Source organism: Neophocaena asiaeorientalis, unplaced genomic scaffold (genome assembly GCF_003031525.2).
Source record: "Neophocaena asiaeorientalis asiaeorientalis breed wild unplaced genomic scaffold, Neophocaena_asiaeorientalis_V1.1 scaffold461, whole genome shotgun sequence".
Lineage (NCBI taxonomy): Eukaryota > Metazoa > Chordata > Mammalia > Artiodactyla > Phocoenidae > Neophocaena > Neophocaena asiaeorientalis.
Window position 1 is genome coordinate 3,201,570 of NW_020173230.1, and position 17,983 is coordinate 3,219,552.

A 17,983-nucleotide genomic window follows, 5' to 3' on the forward strand; every position below is an offset into this window, starting at 1 on the left:
CCTGCCCACTCCTCCTCCCTCCGTGTCTCAACAGGAGGCCATGTGGGCCTGGGCTCCAGCCAGACCCACTCCTGGCTAGGAGGGTGGAGGGGCAGCTGACCAGTGCATGGTGGCCCCTGAGGGAGGGGGCAGGCCAGGCCCGGAAGAATGTAAGCCCCAGACATTGCCTGGGGGAGCTGAGTCCAAATGGTCCCCTGTCACGAAGCAGGAAGCTTCTGTGTGGGCGCTACGTCCCCCACTGGACGTGGGACAGGCCTCATCACATGCTGTTCCCTTGGGTGTCTGAGAACCAGGGGTGGGGACACCGAGACCCATCTACCTCTTGCCCACCTTGAACCCAGGGGGCAGATGGTGGCTGATTTGGGGGCTCTGGGCTCCCACCCCCTGCAGTCAGAGCAGCTTCTCTTTGATTTGTTACCTGTTGGGGTCCCAGAAGCCATTGTGTGTAGGAAAAAGACTTCTTCCTTTTAAAAAGGCATTTGATGGGACTTCCCTGGCGGTCCAGTGGTTAAGACTCTGTGCTTCCATTGCAGGGGGCACGGGTTTGATCCCTGGTCAGGGAACTGAGATCCTGCATGCTGTGGGGCACAGCCAAAAAAAAAAAAAAAGGGCATTTGATAACTGCTGCTCTGGGCTCTCTCCAACATGAGGTCAGGCCCATGGTCCTCCAAACTGAGATTCGACCTCTTATAGAGAACTCAGGAGACCTGGTGTCAGAGGAAGCATCCCACACTCATGTCCCAGCTCCCCTAAACAACCATCAAGAGGCAGATGGCACCATGAAGACACCAAGGCCTTTCCTGGAGCCCAGATGACCCCTGAATAAAAGCTGAAGCTACCTTGGGCCTTCCCCTTGCCTTTGGAGGGATAGAGACCCCAAGACGGGAAGGGGCCTGCCCAGGTGCATGCAGGGAAAGGCCAGAGCTGATTCCCAGGCCTCTTTGCCTGGGCTTCCTCTGATGCACTGCCCCGTCCAGACCTCCCGCCTGGGGACTTTGAATTCTGCCACCATTTTCCTCTGAAAGCCCCAAGACCAAAGTGACTATGGCCCCTTCTTGCTGTCTCTGGGGCACCTCATCTGTTTCCCCAAGAGAGCTCATCACCTCTCCTGAGCCTGGACCAGCGCTGCAGGAGGGGCAGGCCCCAGCCTGGGGCCAAGGCTGTGGGCGCTCTACCCAGCAGAGTCAGGCAGCCCCTCCCATATTCTGAAGGCTCTCGGTCAGCCAGCTTTGCTTTTTGGCCCCTGAACCTTGACCTTGGGCTTGGAGCCTTGTTAAAAGGGATTCTTTCCCACTGACACAGAGTGATGGTGGCAGTACTGACGCCACATGTCCAAGAGGATCGGGAATCGGAGCTCGTCTCCCTGGGCTGTGCCTGGTGTCAGCTTTCAGATCCAGGCAAGGCCGCCTGCCAGCTCTGTGGGACCCTGGAGATATTTATGATTTCTTTCTGGATGAGGAAAAAAGAGGAAGAACACTTCAAACAATAACTTCAGTTTAAGAACACAAACCTCAGAAAACCCTGAAAGATAAAACATGTGCAGGGATGACCCTCCCCCCAGTTCCTCGATCCCCCAAATGGCTGCAGAGACTGGATCTCTTATTTCTGTTGTGATAAAACCCCCTTTAAGTCCTGAGGGATGTTCCTGGAAGGCTGGAAACCACTCCACTGAGCAAATGGTCCCACAGCCACCTTCATCCAAGCACCCCCCAGCTGCGGGGGCCCTCCTCCAGCCCCAACCAAGGACCAAGAAGTCCTTTATCCTGCGGGATTCTGGCTGTTCCATTCTCATGCCGGGGGTTTCTGGGGACAGACTTCCCCCAGCCGTGCCAGTCTGAAGGAAAGCCACTCCACAGCCCATTGGGAGCAGTGCTGATGAGAAAGTCATTCATTGTGTCACACAAACCTGCCATCACCTGCTATAACTCACCTGTCCAGAGACACAGCCACGACAGGGATGGATCAGCCTCAGGGGGCCCCAGGGTCCAGGCACTAAAGCGCACACACTTTTCTTGGGTGCAGTCACCGACGCTACAGTTCTAACTCCCTTGCTGAGGAGGTTTCCAACGTGGCCAGGAATCGTTAAGGAAAGAGCGCTGGCTTTGGAGCATCTCTGATCTGGTTCCTGCCCCTGCCTGTGGGGCCTGGGGCAACTTCACAACCTCTCACAGTCTCCGTTTTCATCATCTGTAACAGAGGAACCAAAACACCTATGGGGAGGATGCGTAATGCGCATGGTGACGCCCGAGGAGCGTGAGATATCCAGGAAGTATGGCTTTCGTTACTACGTCATCATCAACGCAGAAGGGACTCGGGGAGAGCATGAATCCAGACCCAGAATCCAGGGTTCAGGAATCCCGCTGGTTAGTGAGGGCGGAAGGAGGAGTGCAGTGGAGACATTCATTTCAGGGGTGAGCGCCCTCCACACTTGGGTGCCCCGTGAGTGGTCAGCACAGGTGTGCTGTATACCTCCACTCAGGGGGCTGGGCAGTCAGGTACTTCTTAGATGAGTTTCTCTCCAAAATGGTCCAGATACCAAAGGCTTTGCTGGCCAGAAGGCTGGATCTTTGCTGCCTGGAGGGTCCCTAGGACGCTGTGCTCTCTCCAGCTGTGCTGTCCTCCTGACGGCTTCTGGATGTCCAAGCAACTGCCTTGCCCAGCATGGACCCAGGAGAGTTTGTCCCTTCCTGTATATCCTTCCTGTGCAAGCGCGAGTACCAAAGCCCATGGCAAAGGTCTGGATTGGGCCTCATGAATATACAGGGCAGGGACTATTGTTCCATTTTACTGTGGAGGAAAGCTGGGGGCCCGGTGTGGGTGCTCCTCGCCTGGGCTGTGGATTGCCCGGACCCACCAAGTGGCCCCTTCAGTCCAACAGGATGCTTCCCAAGGGATCACCTTTCACCACAGAAGCCAGGGAATGGGCCACCGTGATATGATCCATTTGCTTGCAGGAAGCAAAGCCTGGCTCCTTTTCCCACAGGAGAGAGAAGGGGAAAAGTGGATGCCCAGCTAATGTGTCTTCTGACTCCAGTTACGGTTACTGACTCAGAGAACAAAAGGCTGAAAGGGAGCATCCAGTCCATCCCTGCATCTGACTGATGGGAAGCTGAGGCCCAGAGAGGGCTGAACTCTGCCTGAGGACACACAGCACAATTCCTAATGCTGACCCCATTCCTGGTCCATCAGAAGGCGTATGCTCCCAGAGCAGGGGACCAGCCCCCTGGATTTAAGAGCTCCTCCTCCTGCAGCCTCTTCTGGCTCATTTGGGTCCCCATGGAGGGTGTAGGTGGGGTGGGAGGGTTCCTGGCCTTCCCCAGAACACATTGGGGTTTTTGCTGCAGTTCTGTGTGACCTGGGGAGGTCCTCTCCCACTCTGAGCTGCCCTTAACACAGCTATAAGTTGGGACCATGGATTGTGGGGCCTCACTGGCCACAAAGGTACCAAGAGATGTCAAAGATGCGAAAGGGCTTTGTAAACCCCGGGGCCCGTGGAAATGGTGAATGCTTCTGAGCTTCCACCCACGTGTCAGAAATAGGACCAGACACGGACTTCCCTGGTGGTCCAGTGGTTAAGACTCTGCGCTTCCACTGCAGGGGGCACGGGTTCGATCCCTGGTCTGGGAACTAAGATCCCACGTGCCGTGTGGTGCGGCCAAAAAGAAGAAAGAAAGAAATAGTACCAGACAGAGACACAAACACAATGTGCACACAAACGTCCACGTGCAGAGACACTCCCATGTAGACCCCCTGCCTTAGACCTGAGTGTATACACCCTCATGCTCACTCCCACGCGCACCCTTGAAGGTCTGCATTCTGGTACAGGGACGTGGCCTATGGGTTGGTCTCTCTCTATGCCCCCTCCCACACCCCCTCCCCAGCAGCAGGGCCCTGACCCTCTTGGAGCCACTGATGCTGCTCTGATGCCCCTCCCTGCGTGCCAGCCCCTCTGGCCCTGCAGTCCCCATCCCATGCCACTGCCAGATTGGATTTCTTCTCAATAGGGCCCAGCTGCCTTCTGGGGAAGGGGGGCAAAGGGACCATGTCATCCCTACATAGCAGTGGGACTCTACTCACTTTTGGGAAGGGTCTCATTTCTTAAAGAATTGCATTTATTTAATTCCTGTCTTTTCCCCGCAGAAGTCGAGGGCCCTGATGTTTTAGAAAGGAAATGCCGTGGTGCCCTCAGCTGGGGTGAGGGGCCAGGATGGCATCTGGGGAAAGGCTGTGGAGCCCCACCCCACAACCCTGGGGGTAGGATTTCCAGAGGACAGCAGGGTGGGGGCCACCGAGGGCAGGGCTCCCAGGAGCCCCCTGGGACTTCAGACGTTTTCAGCAGGCCAGTTCCTGAGGCTGCCAGGATGATGGCTAAGAGCCAGTGGCAGCCCCTGACTCCCTGGGTTTGAATCCAGCCTCTGGCACCTACTAGCTGTGTGACTTTGGGCAAGTTACCTAACCTCTCTGTGCCTGGGTTGCCTCATCTGTAAAACAGAGATAATAATGGTTCTTCCCTCATTGGGCTGTTGCAGGAATTAGACAAATTTACATGAAAAGCGGTGCATCAAGGTCTCGCCCTTCCATTAGCATCTGACAGATTGAGTACTCTGTGAACTCCAGTTGCTTTTTCTTCTTTTGATCATTATTATGACCTGCATGGCTCCACATGGGCCAGACCCTCTGCTCTTGTGAAATCGGAAGAGAACGTTTCCTCCCTTCCTCCCCTCCCACCATGACACAAGCCAGAATATAATGAACTTCAGCATCAAAACATCTTCCTTATCTCTACTTTAAACCCCTTCCGTTTTTCCTGACTTTGGTGGAAATGGAAAACAGCTGCTCAGGGGCTGCAGCGCTTGCCGTGTACAGTGAGGAAGCTCCGGCACAGAGCTGCCAGGGTGCACCTGGGACAGACGGCCCCCTGCGGGAAGAGAGCAGTCCCTCCCTTCCCCTGGGGCCCCCTGAGGTCCTCCAAGGCAGGCTACCTGGACAATGAGCTGGGGGTCCCCTTCCATATCCGCTCGCCCCCCTCCCCAAAACTGCTGCTTCCCAAGAGGACACACGAGCATCTTTGCAGTCCCATATGATGGAGGAATATTCTGCCCCCATTTTTCAGAATACGAGAATGGGTGAGACATGGCCCCACAAGGAAGAGGGTTCCCCGTCCACGCCGCCGAGTGCTGTCAGCAAGGTGTACACAGGATGCATGGCAATTGGTGGGAAGGTGGGTGCCTGAATCTGCCTAGAGTGGTCAAGGAAGGCTTCCTGGAGGAGGTGGTGCTTCATGAGGAATTCACTAATCAATGGAGTGGTTGCAAGCCATTTCTAGATGCGATGACAAGATAGACAAATGCTACAGGCCTAGAAGAGTTAGAGGTGCTCAGAGCATGGCAAGTAGCCCATCCCAGGGGTGGGGGTTGTCCTCAGGGCATCGGGGAGCATTGGAGGCTGACGTGTCAGATTGGTGGTTTAGGATGAGCAGGACAGCCGCTTGACATGTTTTACATACACTGACCACACCTGTGTACTAGCGTCCAGCGCAAGAAAGAGAATATTTTCATCATCTTAGAAGCCCTTCTCCTGCCTCTTCTGGTAACTGCCCTCCCCAAGATAACCACTAACCCGCAGGCCACTGCCTTTGACCTGTCCTGCCTGTGCTGGAACTTTCGATAAATGGACTCACACAGTGTTTGCGCTTTGCGGGGGGGCTCTGTCATCTTTGTGAAGTTCATCCACGTGGCTGCACGTGGTTTGCGTGCGCTTTTTACTGTGTCAATAGTCCATTTTGTGAATATTCAATTTACCCAGGTGGCCACCGATGGGAATTTGGATTATTTATAATTTTTGGTTATTATGAGCAACGCTGCTCATTCTTGCACGTGTCTTTTGGTGAAAGGATTTATTCATTTTTGTATCTAGAGATGGAATTGCTCCTACTCAGCCCTATTAGAAACTGCCACATTTTAAAAATGTGGTTATTCCATGGACGTTCCACTGACGCTCTCTTAGAGTTCCAGTGGCTCATACTCTCTCGGATACTTACATTGTTAGTCTTTAATTTTAGCCATTCTTGTGGGCGTGGCTTAATTTGCATTTCCTGATACGGCTAATGAGTTGACCCCTCCGCCTATGACTGTGGGCCATTTGGCATCTTTTTTTTTCTAAAATTTATTTATTATATTTTTATTTATTTTTGGCTGTGTTGGGTCTTTGTTGCTGCGCGCGGGCTTTCTCTAGTTGTGGTGAGCCCCGGGGGTCTACTCTTCTTTGCGGTGCACGGGCTTCTCATTGTGGCGGCTTCTCTTGTTGCGGAGCACAAGCTCTAGGCGCGCGGGCTTCAGTAAGGTAGATTGCATTGGCAGGTGGATCATTTGGCATCTTATTTTGTGGTTTTATGTCTTCCAAGGACCTCTTCTACTCGGTGATAGGCCTCTTCATTCTCTTAATGATGTATTCTGATGAAAAGAAATTCTTAAATTAAATGTGATCCATTTCATCAAAGTTTTCTTTAATGTTAGTGCTTTTTGTGTCCTAAGAAACCTTTGTCTATTCTGAGGTCATGAAGGTAAGTTACCCATTTTTTCTAAAACTGGTATTGTTGGAAATTCCCTGGCGATCCAGCGGTTAGGACTTGGAGACTTCGCTGCCGGGGCCTGGGTTTGATCCCTGGTCTGGGGAACTAAGATCCTGAAAGCCATATTGCGCTGCAAAAAAAAAAAGCTGTATTGTTCTTCTTTTAACGTTTAGATCTACAATCCGTCTGGAATCTACTTTCATGTGTAGTGTGGGTTAGGGGTCAGATTTTTTAATTTTACTTTTCAATTTGGATGTCCAATTGACCCAGCACCATTTATTGAAAAGTCCATCCTTTCTCTCCCGTACTCATATGTGCCTTTTTAATAAACCAGGTGAATGCATAAGTGTGGGTCTTTTTGTCTATCTTTGCACCAATAATACAGTGTCTTAATTACTGTAGTTTTATAATAGATCTCATTTCTGGTCCTAAAAGTGGTCTTCCACTTTTGTTCTATTTGTTCTAGATCGCCTTGGCTATTCTTGGACCTTTGCATTTTCATATATATTTTATAATCAACTTGCAAATTTACACGCACACACACACAACATACACAAAGCCTTCTGAGATTTAAATGGGACTGCATTGAATTTATAGATCAAGTGGGAGAGAGTTAACATCTATAATATAAGGCCTTCCAATCCATGAACATATCTTTCCATTTATTTAGATCTTCTTTAATTTCTCTCAATGATGTTTTATAGTTTTCAGTAGATTTATTCCTGGATAATTTGATGCTTTTTGTGAATGATGTTATTGTCAATATATAGAAATATGGTTGATTTTCTTTTTAATTGAAGGCAAGCTTTTAATTTTATTTATTTATTTATTTGGCTGTGCTGGGTCTTAGTTGCTGTAGACAGGATCTTTTTAGTTGTGGCATGGGGGATCTTTAGTTGTGGCGTGCACGACCTAGTTCCCTGACCAGGAATCAAAACCAGGCCCCCTGCATTGAGAGCGCAGAGTCTTAACTGCTGGACCACCATGGAAGTCCCGGAATATGGTTGATGTTTATAAACTGTCTTTGTATCCCATCAACCTTGCTAAATTAACTTAATAATTCCAATAATTCCTCTTTAGATTTCATTGGGGCAAAAATGCTTTGGGGTGTGATCCAGCCATGGTACAAGACCCAACAATCTTGAACTCTGGGCTGGATGTGGAGGTAGAGAGGGAGGAAGACAGACTTGGCCAGTTAGGTCAGCAGAGTTTTTAGGGCCATGGTGGGGTGAAGAAATCACAAACTTCACCCATGTCCAGCCATGGTCCAGGCACTGTTTTCACATCACGTTGAGAGTTGCTGCCCCAGCCAGGGCACCTAGCCCAGCCCACCATGGCCTTATGGGAATGGAAGGCCTGGGTTCTGATTCTGGCCTCTAATCGACAAGCTGTGTGACCTTGAGTGCATTGCTGAACCTCTCTGAATCTCATCATCCTCACTCATAAAGGGAGGGACACATGCCAGGGTATTTCTGCCTCTCACCCTGTAGGTGACTGACTAACATTAGTGAACTGGTTTCACTCACCAGTGTTGTCCCTTTTCCCCACGGGGGGTTTCTGAACATCGCTGGAAAGCTCTGCAGTCCAGGGGCTGCTGGTGTCGGGGGTGGAGGTGGCCAGCTACCAGTGTGCTCTGAGCAGTTTCAGCGCAGCTGGTCCTTTGGGGATTTGTGTTTCTACAGCGGTGACACCCATGCAAGGCTGCCCCTCTCCAAGAAGAAACTCAAATTACTTTTCAATAAAAACTCTTGGCAGAAGTTCTTGAAAAAATATCTGGCTTTCTCTGTGATCCGTGATAGAGAAAAAGATGGAATTTAATTATTCTGTCCTGTCCATTAGCCCCACGGCTGGGCCTGGCAAGCAGCCACAGCTCCATCCAACCAGCAGGCTCCCGACCCCCGATGGGCTTCGTTGCTCTGGCATGTGTGGAGGAGCACAGGGGGGCCCAGGGTAGGGCCCCCACCTTTGGCCTGGCCTCGTCCTTTCCACGCTTCCTTCTGGGGTATGTGTCTTAGAAAAATCCGATCTGTCTGCAAGTACCTGGACAAGCGGTTCTCTACAAGTTAACTGGAAAGGTGGCTTCCCAGGCCCAGGGAACGTTTTTTTTTAAATTAATTAATTAATTATTTTTGGCTGAGTTGGGTCGTTGTTGCTGGGCACGGGCTTTCTCTAGTTGTGGCGAGCGGGAGCTACTCTTCATTGCGGCGTGCGGGCTTCTCGTTGCGATGGCTTCTCTTGTTGCGGAGCACAGGCTCTAGGCGTGCGGGCTTCAGTAGTTGTGGCGTGCGGGCTCTAGAGCGCAGGCTCAGTAGTTGTGGCGCACGGGCTTAGCTGCTCCACGGCATGTGGGATCTTCCCGGACCAGGGCTCGAACCCGTGTCCCCTGCATTGGCAGGCAGATTCTTAACCACTGTGCCACCAGGGAAGCCCCCCAGGGAAGGTATTTTACAAAATTCCTACCAGGTCCTCGCTGCTACCCACGGAGCTAGGCTTAGAGCACCAGAGGGCACTTAAGAGCTGCAGGCTGAATTGGAAACACCAGGACTGGAAAAATCTGGAATGATCATGTCTTGGTGGCACCATCTCTGGAGCTCCAGCCTGCAGCTGGCTTGTTTCCTGCCAGCTCATGAATAGATACAATTTTGTATATTTTCCACACAGCATCATAAACGCGTTTCATGCTTTCACCCAGTTAAAAGTTTAAATTACATTACATGTGTTAAATATATACATTGTTTTAAAAAGGCCAGTAGCTCTTCAAGGCTTACCATGAGAAAGGAGAGTCCCCTGTACCCCTCTTCACCACCAGTTTTCATTCCCTAGAGTCAGGCTTTTGGCGGGGGGGAGCTTACCTCCATAGCTCTTGTCACATTAGGGAAACAGATCACTCAGGACCTCCTTATTCCTGTGGTGCCCTGTGTGCACCCATGGCCAGTCTAGCTGGCCTGCCCTACCCCTGTCCCCGCAGTATCTTACCCTATTGACCTCCTTGGAGGTTTTTTCCCCTAGGAGTCTTGACTAGGGTCAAAGGTCTCCCGGGGGATTATAGGGGTCTCTTCCAGCTGGGCCCCGTTGGGTTGGCTGCAGGTGACATCCACCCTGCGTATGCCCCGTACCTGCAGACCATTTCAGAGACCTCTCAGAGGGAGCTGGGCCTCTAGGGACAGGACCATCCAAGTGCCCTGGCTGCACCTGTCAGGGTCTCATGGCCCAAGCAGGAAAGGGATGGGTGAGGTAAGCAGAAGCTGGAGACACCAAGGTGGGATGCCCTGGGAGGAGGAACAGAAAGAGAGAGGCAGAGAGGGCAGCTGGCCGGCAAGGGCAGGAGCAAAGAGTCCAGGAGCCCGAGGCCCCTGGAGCTGAGCAATGTAAACCCCTTTTACAGATGGGGAAACTGAGGTGCAGAGAGAAAGAGGGCCTCACAAGCCACACAGTGAGTTAGTGGCCTCTATAGTGCTCTCTCTACTGACCACACCAAGCAGTCAGTTTCTCTCTCTCTTATACACACACACACACACACACACACACACACACACACACACCAGTTCACCTGGCACATCCACCCTTCTGATATATTGGCAGAGAATTCCCAACACAGGTTCTGCCGCTGTGTCCTCAAAACTAGGAAACACTCGCGGGCCTGTGTGTCCTGGGAATGTGGGAATCCTCAGAATCCCAGAGAGTTAGAGTCTGCGTCTCAGGGAGGGGGAACCGGCCCAGAGCCAGGCGGCAGGGCCTCGGCCAGTCACACAGCCAGGATTGTCCCCACCAGGCCCATCTCCATATTTCCAACGCTCCGAGGAATAGTTAGAGAAAGTTAAATGCATAATTTAATTGCTGTCGATGACAGAATGCCAGGGGAACCATAAAACCCGCCCAGTCTCAGAGCGCCTGCCCGGGCAGGTGGCACAGGGAGGCTGAGCTGGCAGCCTCGCCCCTGCCCGCTGGCTGGGCCTCTCTGCGGCTGGGGAGCTGGACCCCCCTGTGCCTGCTGACAGCCAAGCCGCTCCCCACAGGCCAAGCAGGGTGCCTGGTGCCAGAGCAAACTAGGTCCGGGCCCAGCACACTTTCCAGAAATAAGTTTCTGGGAGAGCCCAAGGCTCACCCCTTCCTCTGCTGGCCTTCCCCCCTGCAGCGAGTCCTGTTTGTTGCCTCACACCCTGGAAATGTGTTCACAGCCTCTAAATGCCTCAGAAATGTTCACTGGGTGGGGCTGGGGCTCTGATTGACACCTCACCCATGGCCATCCTGCCCCCCGCTTCCTGCTGGGCCCCGGAGTGGGGTGGTGCCCTCCTGTGTGTGGAGGGGACAGCTGAGGCTCAAACAGGAAAGTTCTCCAGGCCAGCCCCCCTCTAGAGTCAGCGCCTGTTCTCCCGTGAGATGCTCTTGGGCCTTTGCTACGAGGGCAGGCACCCCATTCTTGCTGCCCTGCCACCCACCCATCAGGATCAGCACAGGGAGCCACGGTGCCTCCAGGTGGATGAAGGGATGGTTGGGGATGGGTAGCGTCCGGGGGTGAAGGGAGGGGTGGGGGATGGATGAATGGGAAGGTGGGTGGGTGGAAAGTCAGGTGGAGGGTGGAGGGTAGGGTGGGTGGAATGACAAATGGGACCCTGTTTGTTCTGATGTCTGTCTTTCCCATGAAGGGCCTCTTTCAGAGGCACAGGAATCCTGGACCATCTGTATTTAGGAGGGAGGCACTAAAAGCCCCCTGGGGCTCTTTCCGTGTGTTTTGGCCTTGTTGACCAGAGGCCATTGTACAGGGGGTGCGGGGGGAAGGGGGCCTCTCCAGGTATCAGCACCTGTCGGCCTTTCCCCTTGGGTGGGTCGCTGAGCCCAGAGAGGACCCTCTCCTTTCCCTGATCTCCAAGCCCTCCTGTGTCTGCGAGCCTGGGACTTGGCCCCCGGCTGCCTTTCACTGCGAAGTCTCCTCTGCCCATCTCTCTGCTTTGTGGTTTGTACCTTTTTCTCCCTTCACCATCCCTTTCCTGGGAGGAACTAGAGGGAAACATGTGTGTTCAATTCCCCATGTTTAACCAGAAAACCGCCTCCTTTCTCGCTGATCCTTTGTGAAGTCCTGCCCCGTCCCCGAGTCAGACAACTGTATACATTCTTCTGGTTGTTTTAAAGTTTCAGTGTTTACGCCTCAGTCTTTAATCTCTTTTATGTATCGGGGTTCCTGACAAGGTTTTATTGGGGGAGAAAGAATTCTGTTCCTAAAAAAGGCTTATAAACCACTGACTGGGCCGAGCCCAGGGTAGATGGGGAGGGAGATGAGGGTGAGGGGACCCCTGCCAGCCCACATAAAGCCAGGTAGGGCTGGTGAGCAGAATTGGGGGCTGTCAGCACCCCTGGCCCCAAGGCTGGGCGCCCCTGGGGAGGACACGGCCTGAATCACCTGTTCCCATGGTCCTAACGTCCTGGTGTCTCCTCACATCTCTCACAGAGCACTCATTATTTTAAAATAGGGACATTTACAAGGTGGTTTGCATTCAGCGACAAAGATGGGGGACAGACAAGGCTGATGATGGGGGGCCGGGGGCCTCGCTGTGGCCAAGGGGCCTCTGAACACCAAGTGGGACCTGCCGAGTTACCCTAATAGCTCTCGTGTGTCTGTTTAACCAGAATGGGGTTCCTGTAGGGTCAGGCTTTGAACTGAGGGAGGAATCTAAGCATCTCTTGACTTCTAGAGCAATAAAAGCTCCTTAGAACAGCTTTGAACCATCTATTTCCTCATTAAAGAGCTCTGGGTCTCTGGGGGAGACAGACATAAATAGATGATTACAGCCCAGGGAGATGTATGCCTGGGAGGTTAACAGTTACTGGTCTCCTAATTGGCCTTCGGCTCCCAGGCCCTCCCACTCCCACCCATGGGACACTTCCGCTGCCAGAGTGAGCTTTTAAAAATGCAAATCTGACCTTGGCTTTCACCCCCTCCAACAGCAGCCCATTGGCCTCAGGATACTGCCAAGCTCTTCCCCCCAGGCCTCCTGTGTCAGGGCCCAGCCCACTGCTCCAGCCTTGGTGGCCCGCAGGTGTGCTCGGATAGGCCAGGCTGCTGGCAGACGCTCCCCTGTTCTGTTCTCCTTGGGGCCTCAGCCCTTATGCTTCCTTCTGCTGAACCTGACCAGTCATTGTGCATCCCTCAGGCCTCACCTTAGATGCCACTGCCTCCAGGAAGCCCTCCTGGACCACTGCCCACCCCAGATGGGCTTTGACATCCCCCATGATGCTCTTTTGCACGTTCTGTTCTTATAGCCCTTACCAGCCTGTGTCTATTTGCCTGTATCCTTCCCCAGACTGTAGTTCTCAAAGTCAGGGAGCGTGTCTCATTTACTATCCATTCATCAACTATCAGATATTTTTTGAGCCTCTGTTTTGTGCCAGGCACTGAAATTCATGAACAAACAAAATAGACAAAGACCCCGCCCATACGGCACCCACAGACTGACAAGGCAACCCAGGTGCTGGCTCAGACAATTCACTGAGTAAACAGACAGTACTCTGTGCTGTGGATGCCCAGAAAGGAGGGTCAGAGGTCAGGCAGACTGCATGGAGGAGGGGGTGTTAAGGATAAGGCTCTGAAGGATGGGTGGGAGTTTTGCTGGCGACAGCTCAGATATTTCCCTGCCTGCCTGACCAGAGGCTATCCTTGTGGCTGGGCTGCTCTCTCCCCAGGATCTACTCCACTCTCACCTCTTCTCTTTCAGAATGCATGAACTGTACCCGGCTCAGTGACATGAGTGACCGCCTGACCACGCTGGAAGCCAAGGTCAGATGGTCTGGGGATAATGGGCCTAGGGAGCTGGTTGGGGAGGGGCTTGCATCAGCCCCAGGGAGCCCAGCAGGACTGAGCAGCCTGGTCCTGAGGGATGGGTGCTGTTTGGGGCTTCAATGGCCCGGGGTAACCTTCTCTGGGCCAGGCCAGTCTCCTGGGGTTGGGGAAGGGAGTGGGGTGAGCAAGAAACCTGAGGGTCCCAGGTGTGAGGGGCGCTGGGGAAGATGCTGGGATGTACTTCTGGTACCCGAGACTTTAGAAAAGGTTGGGTCCCCAGGCTGGCTGGCCTGATGGACATTTTCCAGGCACCTGAAACCTCCACATGGTTTGGCAGAGCGTTGGCTGACAGCCTGCTCTGGCCAAGGCCCAGTACGCTCACTGGGGTGTTAAAAGTCACAGCTCTGGGGGAGGACTGGCACCGTGCCAGCTGTCCCCAGCCCACTTAGCCCTCGCCCATGCCCTCCCGCCATGAGCAATTCCTCCCCTGGTCGTCCCACCCTGACACCTCCCTCTGCCTAGAGAGGCTGTACCACGACCATGGCCAAGGCCACGGCAGCGGGCTGGGGGTGGGGCTTACTCTCTGGCCCTGAGGGTGAGGGTCATGACCCCTCTGTAGACCTCAGGGGACTACAGAGGTGGGGGGGTCAGGCTGTCCCAGTAATTGCTCTGCCTTGGCAGGTCTGTTCCTAGCTCTGGGCCTCAGTCTGCTGCCCTGTAAAATGGAAATTGAAGGAGACATTTCCCGGCCCCTCACTGGGTCATTCTGAGGCTGGTGGACAGGGGTGAGCTCAGGTGGCTCCTGGGTGGGGGAGCAGGAGGGGTAGCTCGAGACGGGTGTGCAGAGAGGTGGCTGCCACTGCGTTTCTTCTGGATCCCCAGGTAGGGGGTGGGAGACTCCTGTCTCAACTCCTGTGTCTTATCTGGATCACCTTCCAGCTGCCCACCTGCCTGCTCTATGCCCAAGTGTCCCCTGGAGGAACTGGGCCCCTGGGAGCTTCATCAGCCCGGTCAGAGGGCCCTGAGAGGCGGCAGCCTGCAGAGGGAGGGGGACACAAGCCAGGCTAGCAGCCAGGACAGCCCCGCAGCCTCAGGGGCTGTGCTGAGGTCAGGTGAGCCCACAGGGGTCAGAGAGAGCACGGAGCTGGGCTCAGGGGCTGGGGTCAGGTGGGTGAAGGCAGGACCAGGCAGGCAGACCCCAGATGGGGAGTCAGAACCCAGGCAGCTGACATAAAAGAGCAGAAACTCTGAGGCCTGGACACTGCAACTTCTGCTTCTGCAGACAAGAAACCTGTTTTGGCATCAGAAGGGATTGTTCAGAAACCCAGCCACTGGCAGCTTATTCCTTACCATTTATCGTTAGTTCACTAGGAAGTCCAGAAGTTAGTGGTCTCAGGATTGGTTTGGTGGCTCAAGAACCCAGACTCTTCACAGCCTTCCTCTCCACCTCCTTAGTGAACTGGCTTTTGGTCTCATGGTCAGTGCCTCATGGTTACAAAGAGGCTGCTGCAGCTCAAGGCCTCACATCCTTATACCTTGTTCAAAGGCAGGAAGTAGTGGGGGGAAGTAAACCACCCCAACAGATTCATTATGTGTCATTGGCCAGCACTGGGCTATACGCCCACCTCCTAGTTGCAAGGGAGCTGGGAAAATGAGTAATTGGCCACTCATGGTTCCTCCTTTGGGGCACACCCGCAGACACACAGTAGGGGGCTCTGGAGCCAGGGAAGAGGAGGAGGTTGGAGGCCAGGCGACCACAAGGGACTGTTCCATTTACACTCCACACGGTGCCTAAGTTGCCAAAGGAGCCAGAGACCCAGACCTAGGAGCTTGTCTAGATTCCTGCCGCCCTCTTTTCCTGGGACAGGCTGGAATGGCTGTTGGGCGATGGTGGGGTGGAAGGCCAGCAGACAAAGTTTCCTGCCTTCCTTCCTCTCCTGCCCCTCAGTTTACACTCTGACTCCAAGGACCAGACTGAGTGGGAGGCAGCCCGAGGGCATTTCCCTGAGTGAGGGTCACAGGAGCCTCGGAACTCGGCTGCTCTCCAGTGCAGGAGGGCGGCATCCTGGCCAATCAGCCAGGCCGCCATGACATCATCAGAGCCACTGCCGTCTGCGGCTGGCCGAGGTCTGGTTTTCTTGGGCTAAGTCCCCGCCCACTGCTGCCCGCCCTGGTATACTCATGCCCAGCAGGAATGGGGTCAGTTTCTCTGGGAGGTTGGCCATGGCCAGGCCAGGAGGACTTGGACTCGGGTGGGGGCTGATTCTAACTTGACCGTGGCCAGGGCTTCTCTGCCTGGGTCCGTGGGCTCTGTGGGCCTTGGTGTCTGCGTGGGAAGTGCCCCAGGAAAAAGTGAGCCGGGTGTCTGGTGCAGGGCTAAGGCTGCAGGTGGCAGGTCCCCTTGGGAGCTGGGCCTGACCCCGCTCCTTGATCTTTCCAAGCTGCTCCAAACCCCCTTCTGCTCCTGGCTACTCCCTGTTAAATATTTCCTTCTGGAGGTTCCCCCGAGACACTGCATCTCAACTCACTCCCCGGACTGATCACCTTCACCCCCAAACCTGCCCTCTCCTGCGCCCCTGTTTGACTGGTGGCAATCCCACCATCCCCGGAGCCAGGCCAGAAACAAGGAAGCTACCCCTGCCTTCGCCCACCCTCCTGCCCCCAAGCCCTGGGGTGCCAGGTACTGACAGTTCTCCCCGCCTCCATCCTCACACCCATGGCTCTGGGTCCCACATCACGGGCACCGACAGACAAGTCTCCTTCCCCTGCCGCCCAGCTCCTCCACTTGGCCGTGGCCGGTCAGCTTCCCAGTGGACAGTCAGTAGTTGGGACAGGAATTGTAACCCTCCCTTCCTAGAGGGGGTTCCAGGGCTCAGGAGATGGGGTTCCACCCCCGAGCTGCTGTGTGATCTGAGCCAGCTGCTCCCCTTCTCTGTGCCTCCGTGAAGCTCCACTGAGGCCAGGGTTGTGGCCCGGCTGTGGGGAGGTGGGTGACGCACCACGTGGGGCCCTGGCCCCACCACCTACTTGCTGGGTGACCTTGGGCAAGTCACTTGCAGTCTCTGAGCCTCTATTTCCACCTCACCTGTGATGGGGCTGCAGTGGCCCTTCCTGCCTCATGAGCTCTTGTGAGGACCAGAAAGGAGAGGGGCTGAGAGACAGGGGCCCTGGGGGTCACCAGAGCCTCAAGGGTCAGGAACCCACCCACCCAACACAGATGGGGACCTGAGATCTGATGCAGGGGTGCCACTTTGTTCCCAAGAGTCCTCAGAGACTCTGTCACCCAGGCCCCAGGACACTGCAGAACTGGTGGGAGGGGCACTCAGAGGGATCCTTTCTGCACAGCCACAAAGCCTCAGCCCAGCCAGCCAGGCCTGGGCGCTGGGAAGGCCACCGTTTGTTCCCGTGACCCGCCCCCCCCACCGTCCCAGCATCAGCAGGACTAACCGGGTTGCCCATGTATTGAGCGCTCCCGATCTCCCGTGGCCCTGCAGGGTCAGTGTTATCACCCCCATTTTGCTGATGCGAAAACTGAGGCCCACAGAGGTCACAATGCTTGCACAAGGTCACACAGTAGTCACCTAGTAGGAGAGCAGGGATTCAAACCAGCCTGGCTGGTAGCAGGGTCTCAGCTTCCCCCATCACATGGCACTTAACCTGTGCTGGGTTCTGGGGACCCAGAGCAAGGAGGGCACCCCCTCCCCAGGTGGTCCCTACTCCTGAGGGCAGGGCTGGTGGCATTGCTCCCACCGCCGCCCTGGCTGTGGGCACAAAGTGATTGTACAGGAGCTGAGGTGATATACAGGAGGGGAGGCCTCCCTTCTGCCCAGAGGGTCAGACAGACACAGGGAGGAGGGGACAGCTCACTGGATCTCAGAATCTTCCGGGGGTCGGGGTTGTGGGCAGGGCTGGTGGAAGGCCCTGCAGGAGCTTGGGCTTGGAGGTGGGGCGGTCTTGGGCTTGAGGAGCACTGGGAGAGTTCAGGGCAGCTGGAGCAGAGCGGAGCGGAAGAGACGCAGGTGAGGCCCAGGCGGGCGCCTGTGTATGAAGTGTGTGGAGATACTGGCGGTTTTTAGGGGGGTTGCTTTGCAGGAGGTCCTCATGCACTGCTGTTGATTGTGGGGACAATCTAGCAGGACGCGGGATTCGGGTTTCTAAGAGCTGGAGGGGACGTGAGACACTGGGCTTCTTCCTGTCTGGCAGATCGGGACAGGAAGCCGGGCTCCATCTGATATGGCCCGGGAACCCCAAGGCCCCCTCTGCTGGGGTGGGGGGGGTCTACTCTGTGCTAGCATCTGCCTGCCTGCCCTGTGCAGATCCCGGGCACGCAGCGCCCCCTGCTAGCCTCTTTGGGGACAGCAGGGCCTCTCTGAGGCCTCCTGGCTCCCAGTTCACGTGAATTAGGGAGAGTCTCCCACTGAGGCCCTGGGTCCTTCCGGTTTTTGACCCCTGCTTTCCTCCAGGGGAGAGGACAGGTTGATTTCCAGGCTGGGCTTGAGTGACCACGGCCACTTCTGTTTCTCTGGAGCTCCTGCTAAATGTCCTGTGTCAAGCTGGGCCCATGTATTTATTCTTTTCTCCTTTTCTTTTCTTTCTTCTTTTTTTCTTTCCTTTCCTTTTCCCTTCCCTTTCTTTCC

General features: G+C 54.7%; 1 protein-coding gene across 1 annotated transcript in view; it reads left to right on the forward strand.

The window, feature by feature from the left end:
- COL26A1 (collagen type XXVI alpha 1 chain) overlaps positions 1-17,983 on the forward strand; it is a 173,244-nt gene that overhangs the window by 138,348 nt on the left and 16,913 nt on the right. Inside the window, exon 4 of the mRNA XM_024745284.1 lies at positions 13,282-13,343. Coding sequence (XP_024601052.1) covers positions 13,282-13,343 — 62 coding nt within the window. The remainder of the gene's footprint in view (positions 1-13,281; positions 13,344-17,983) is intronic.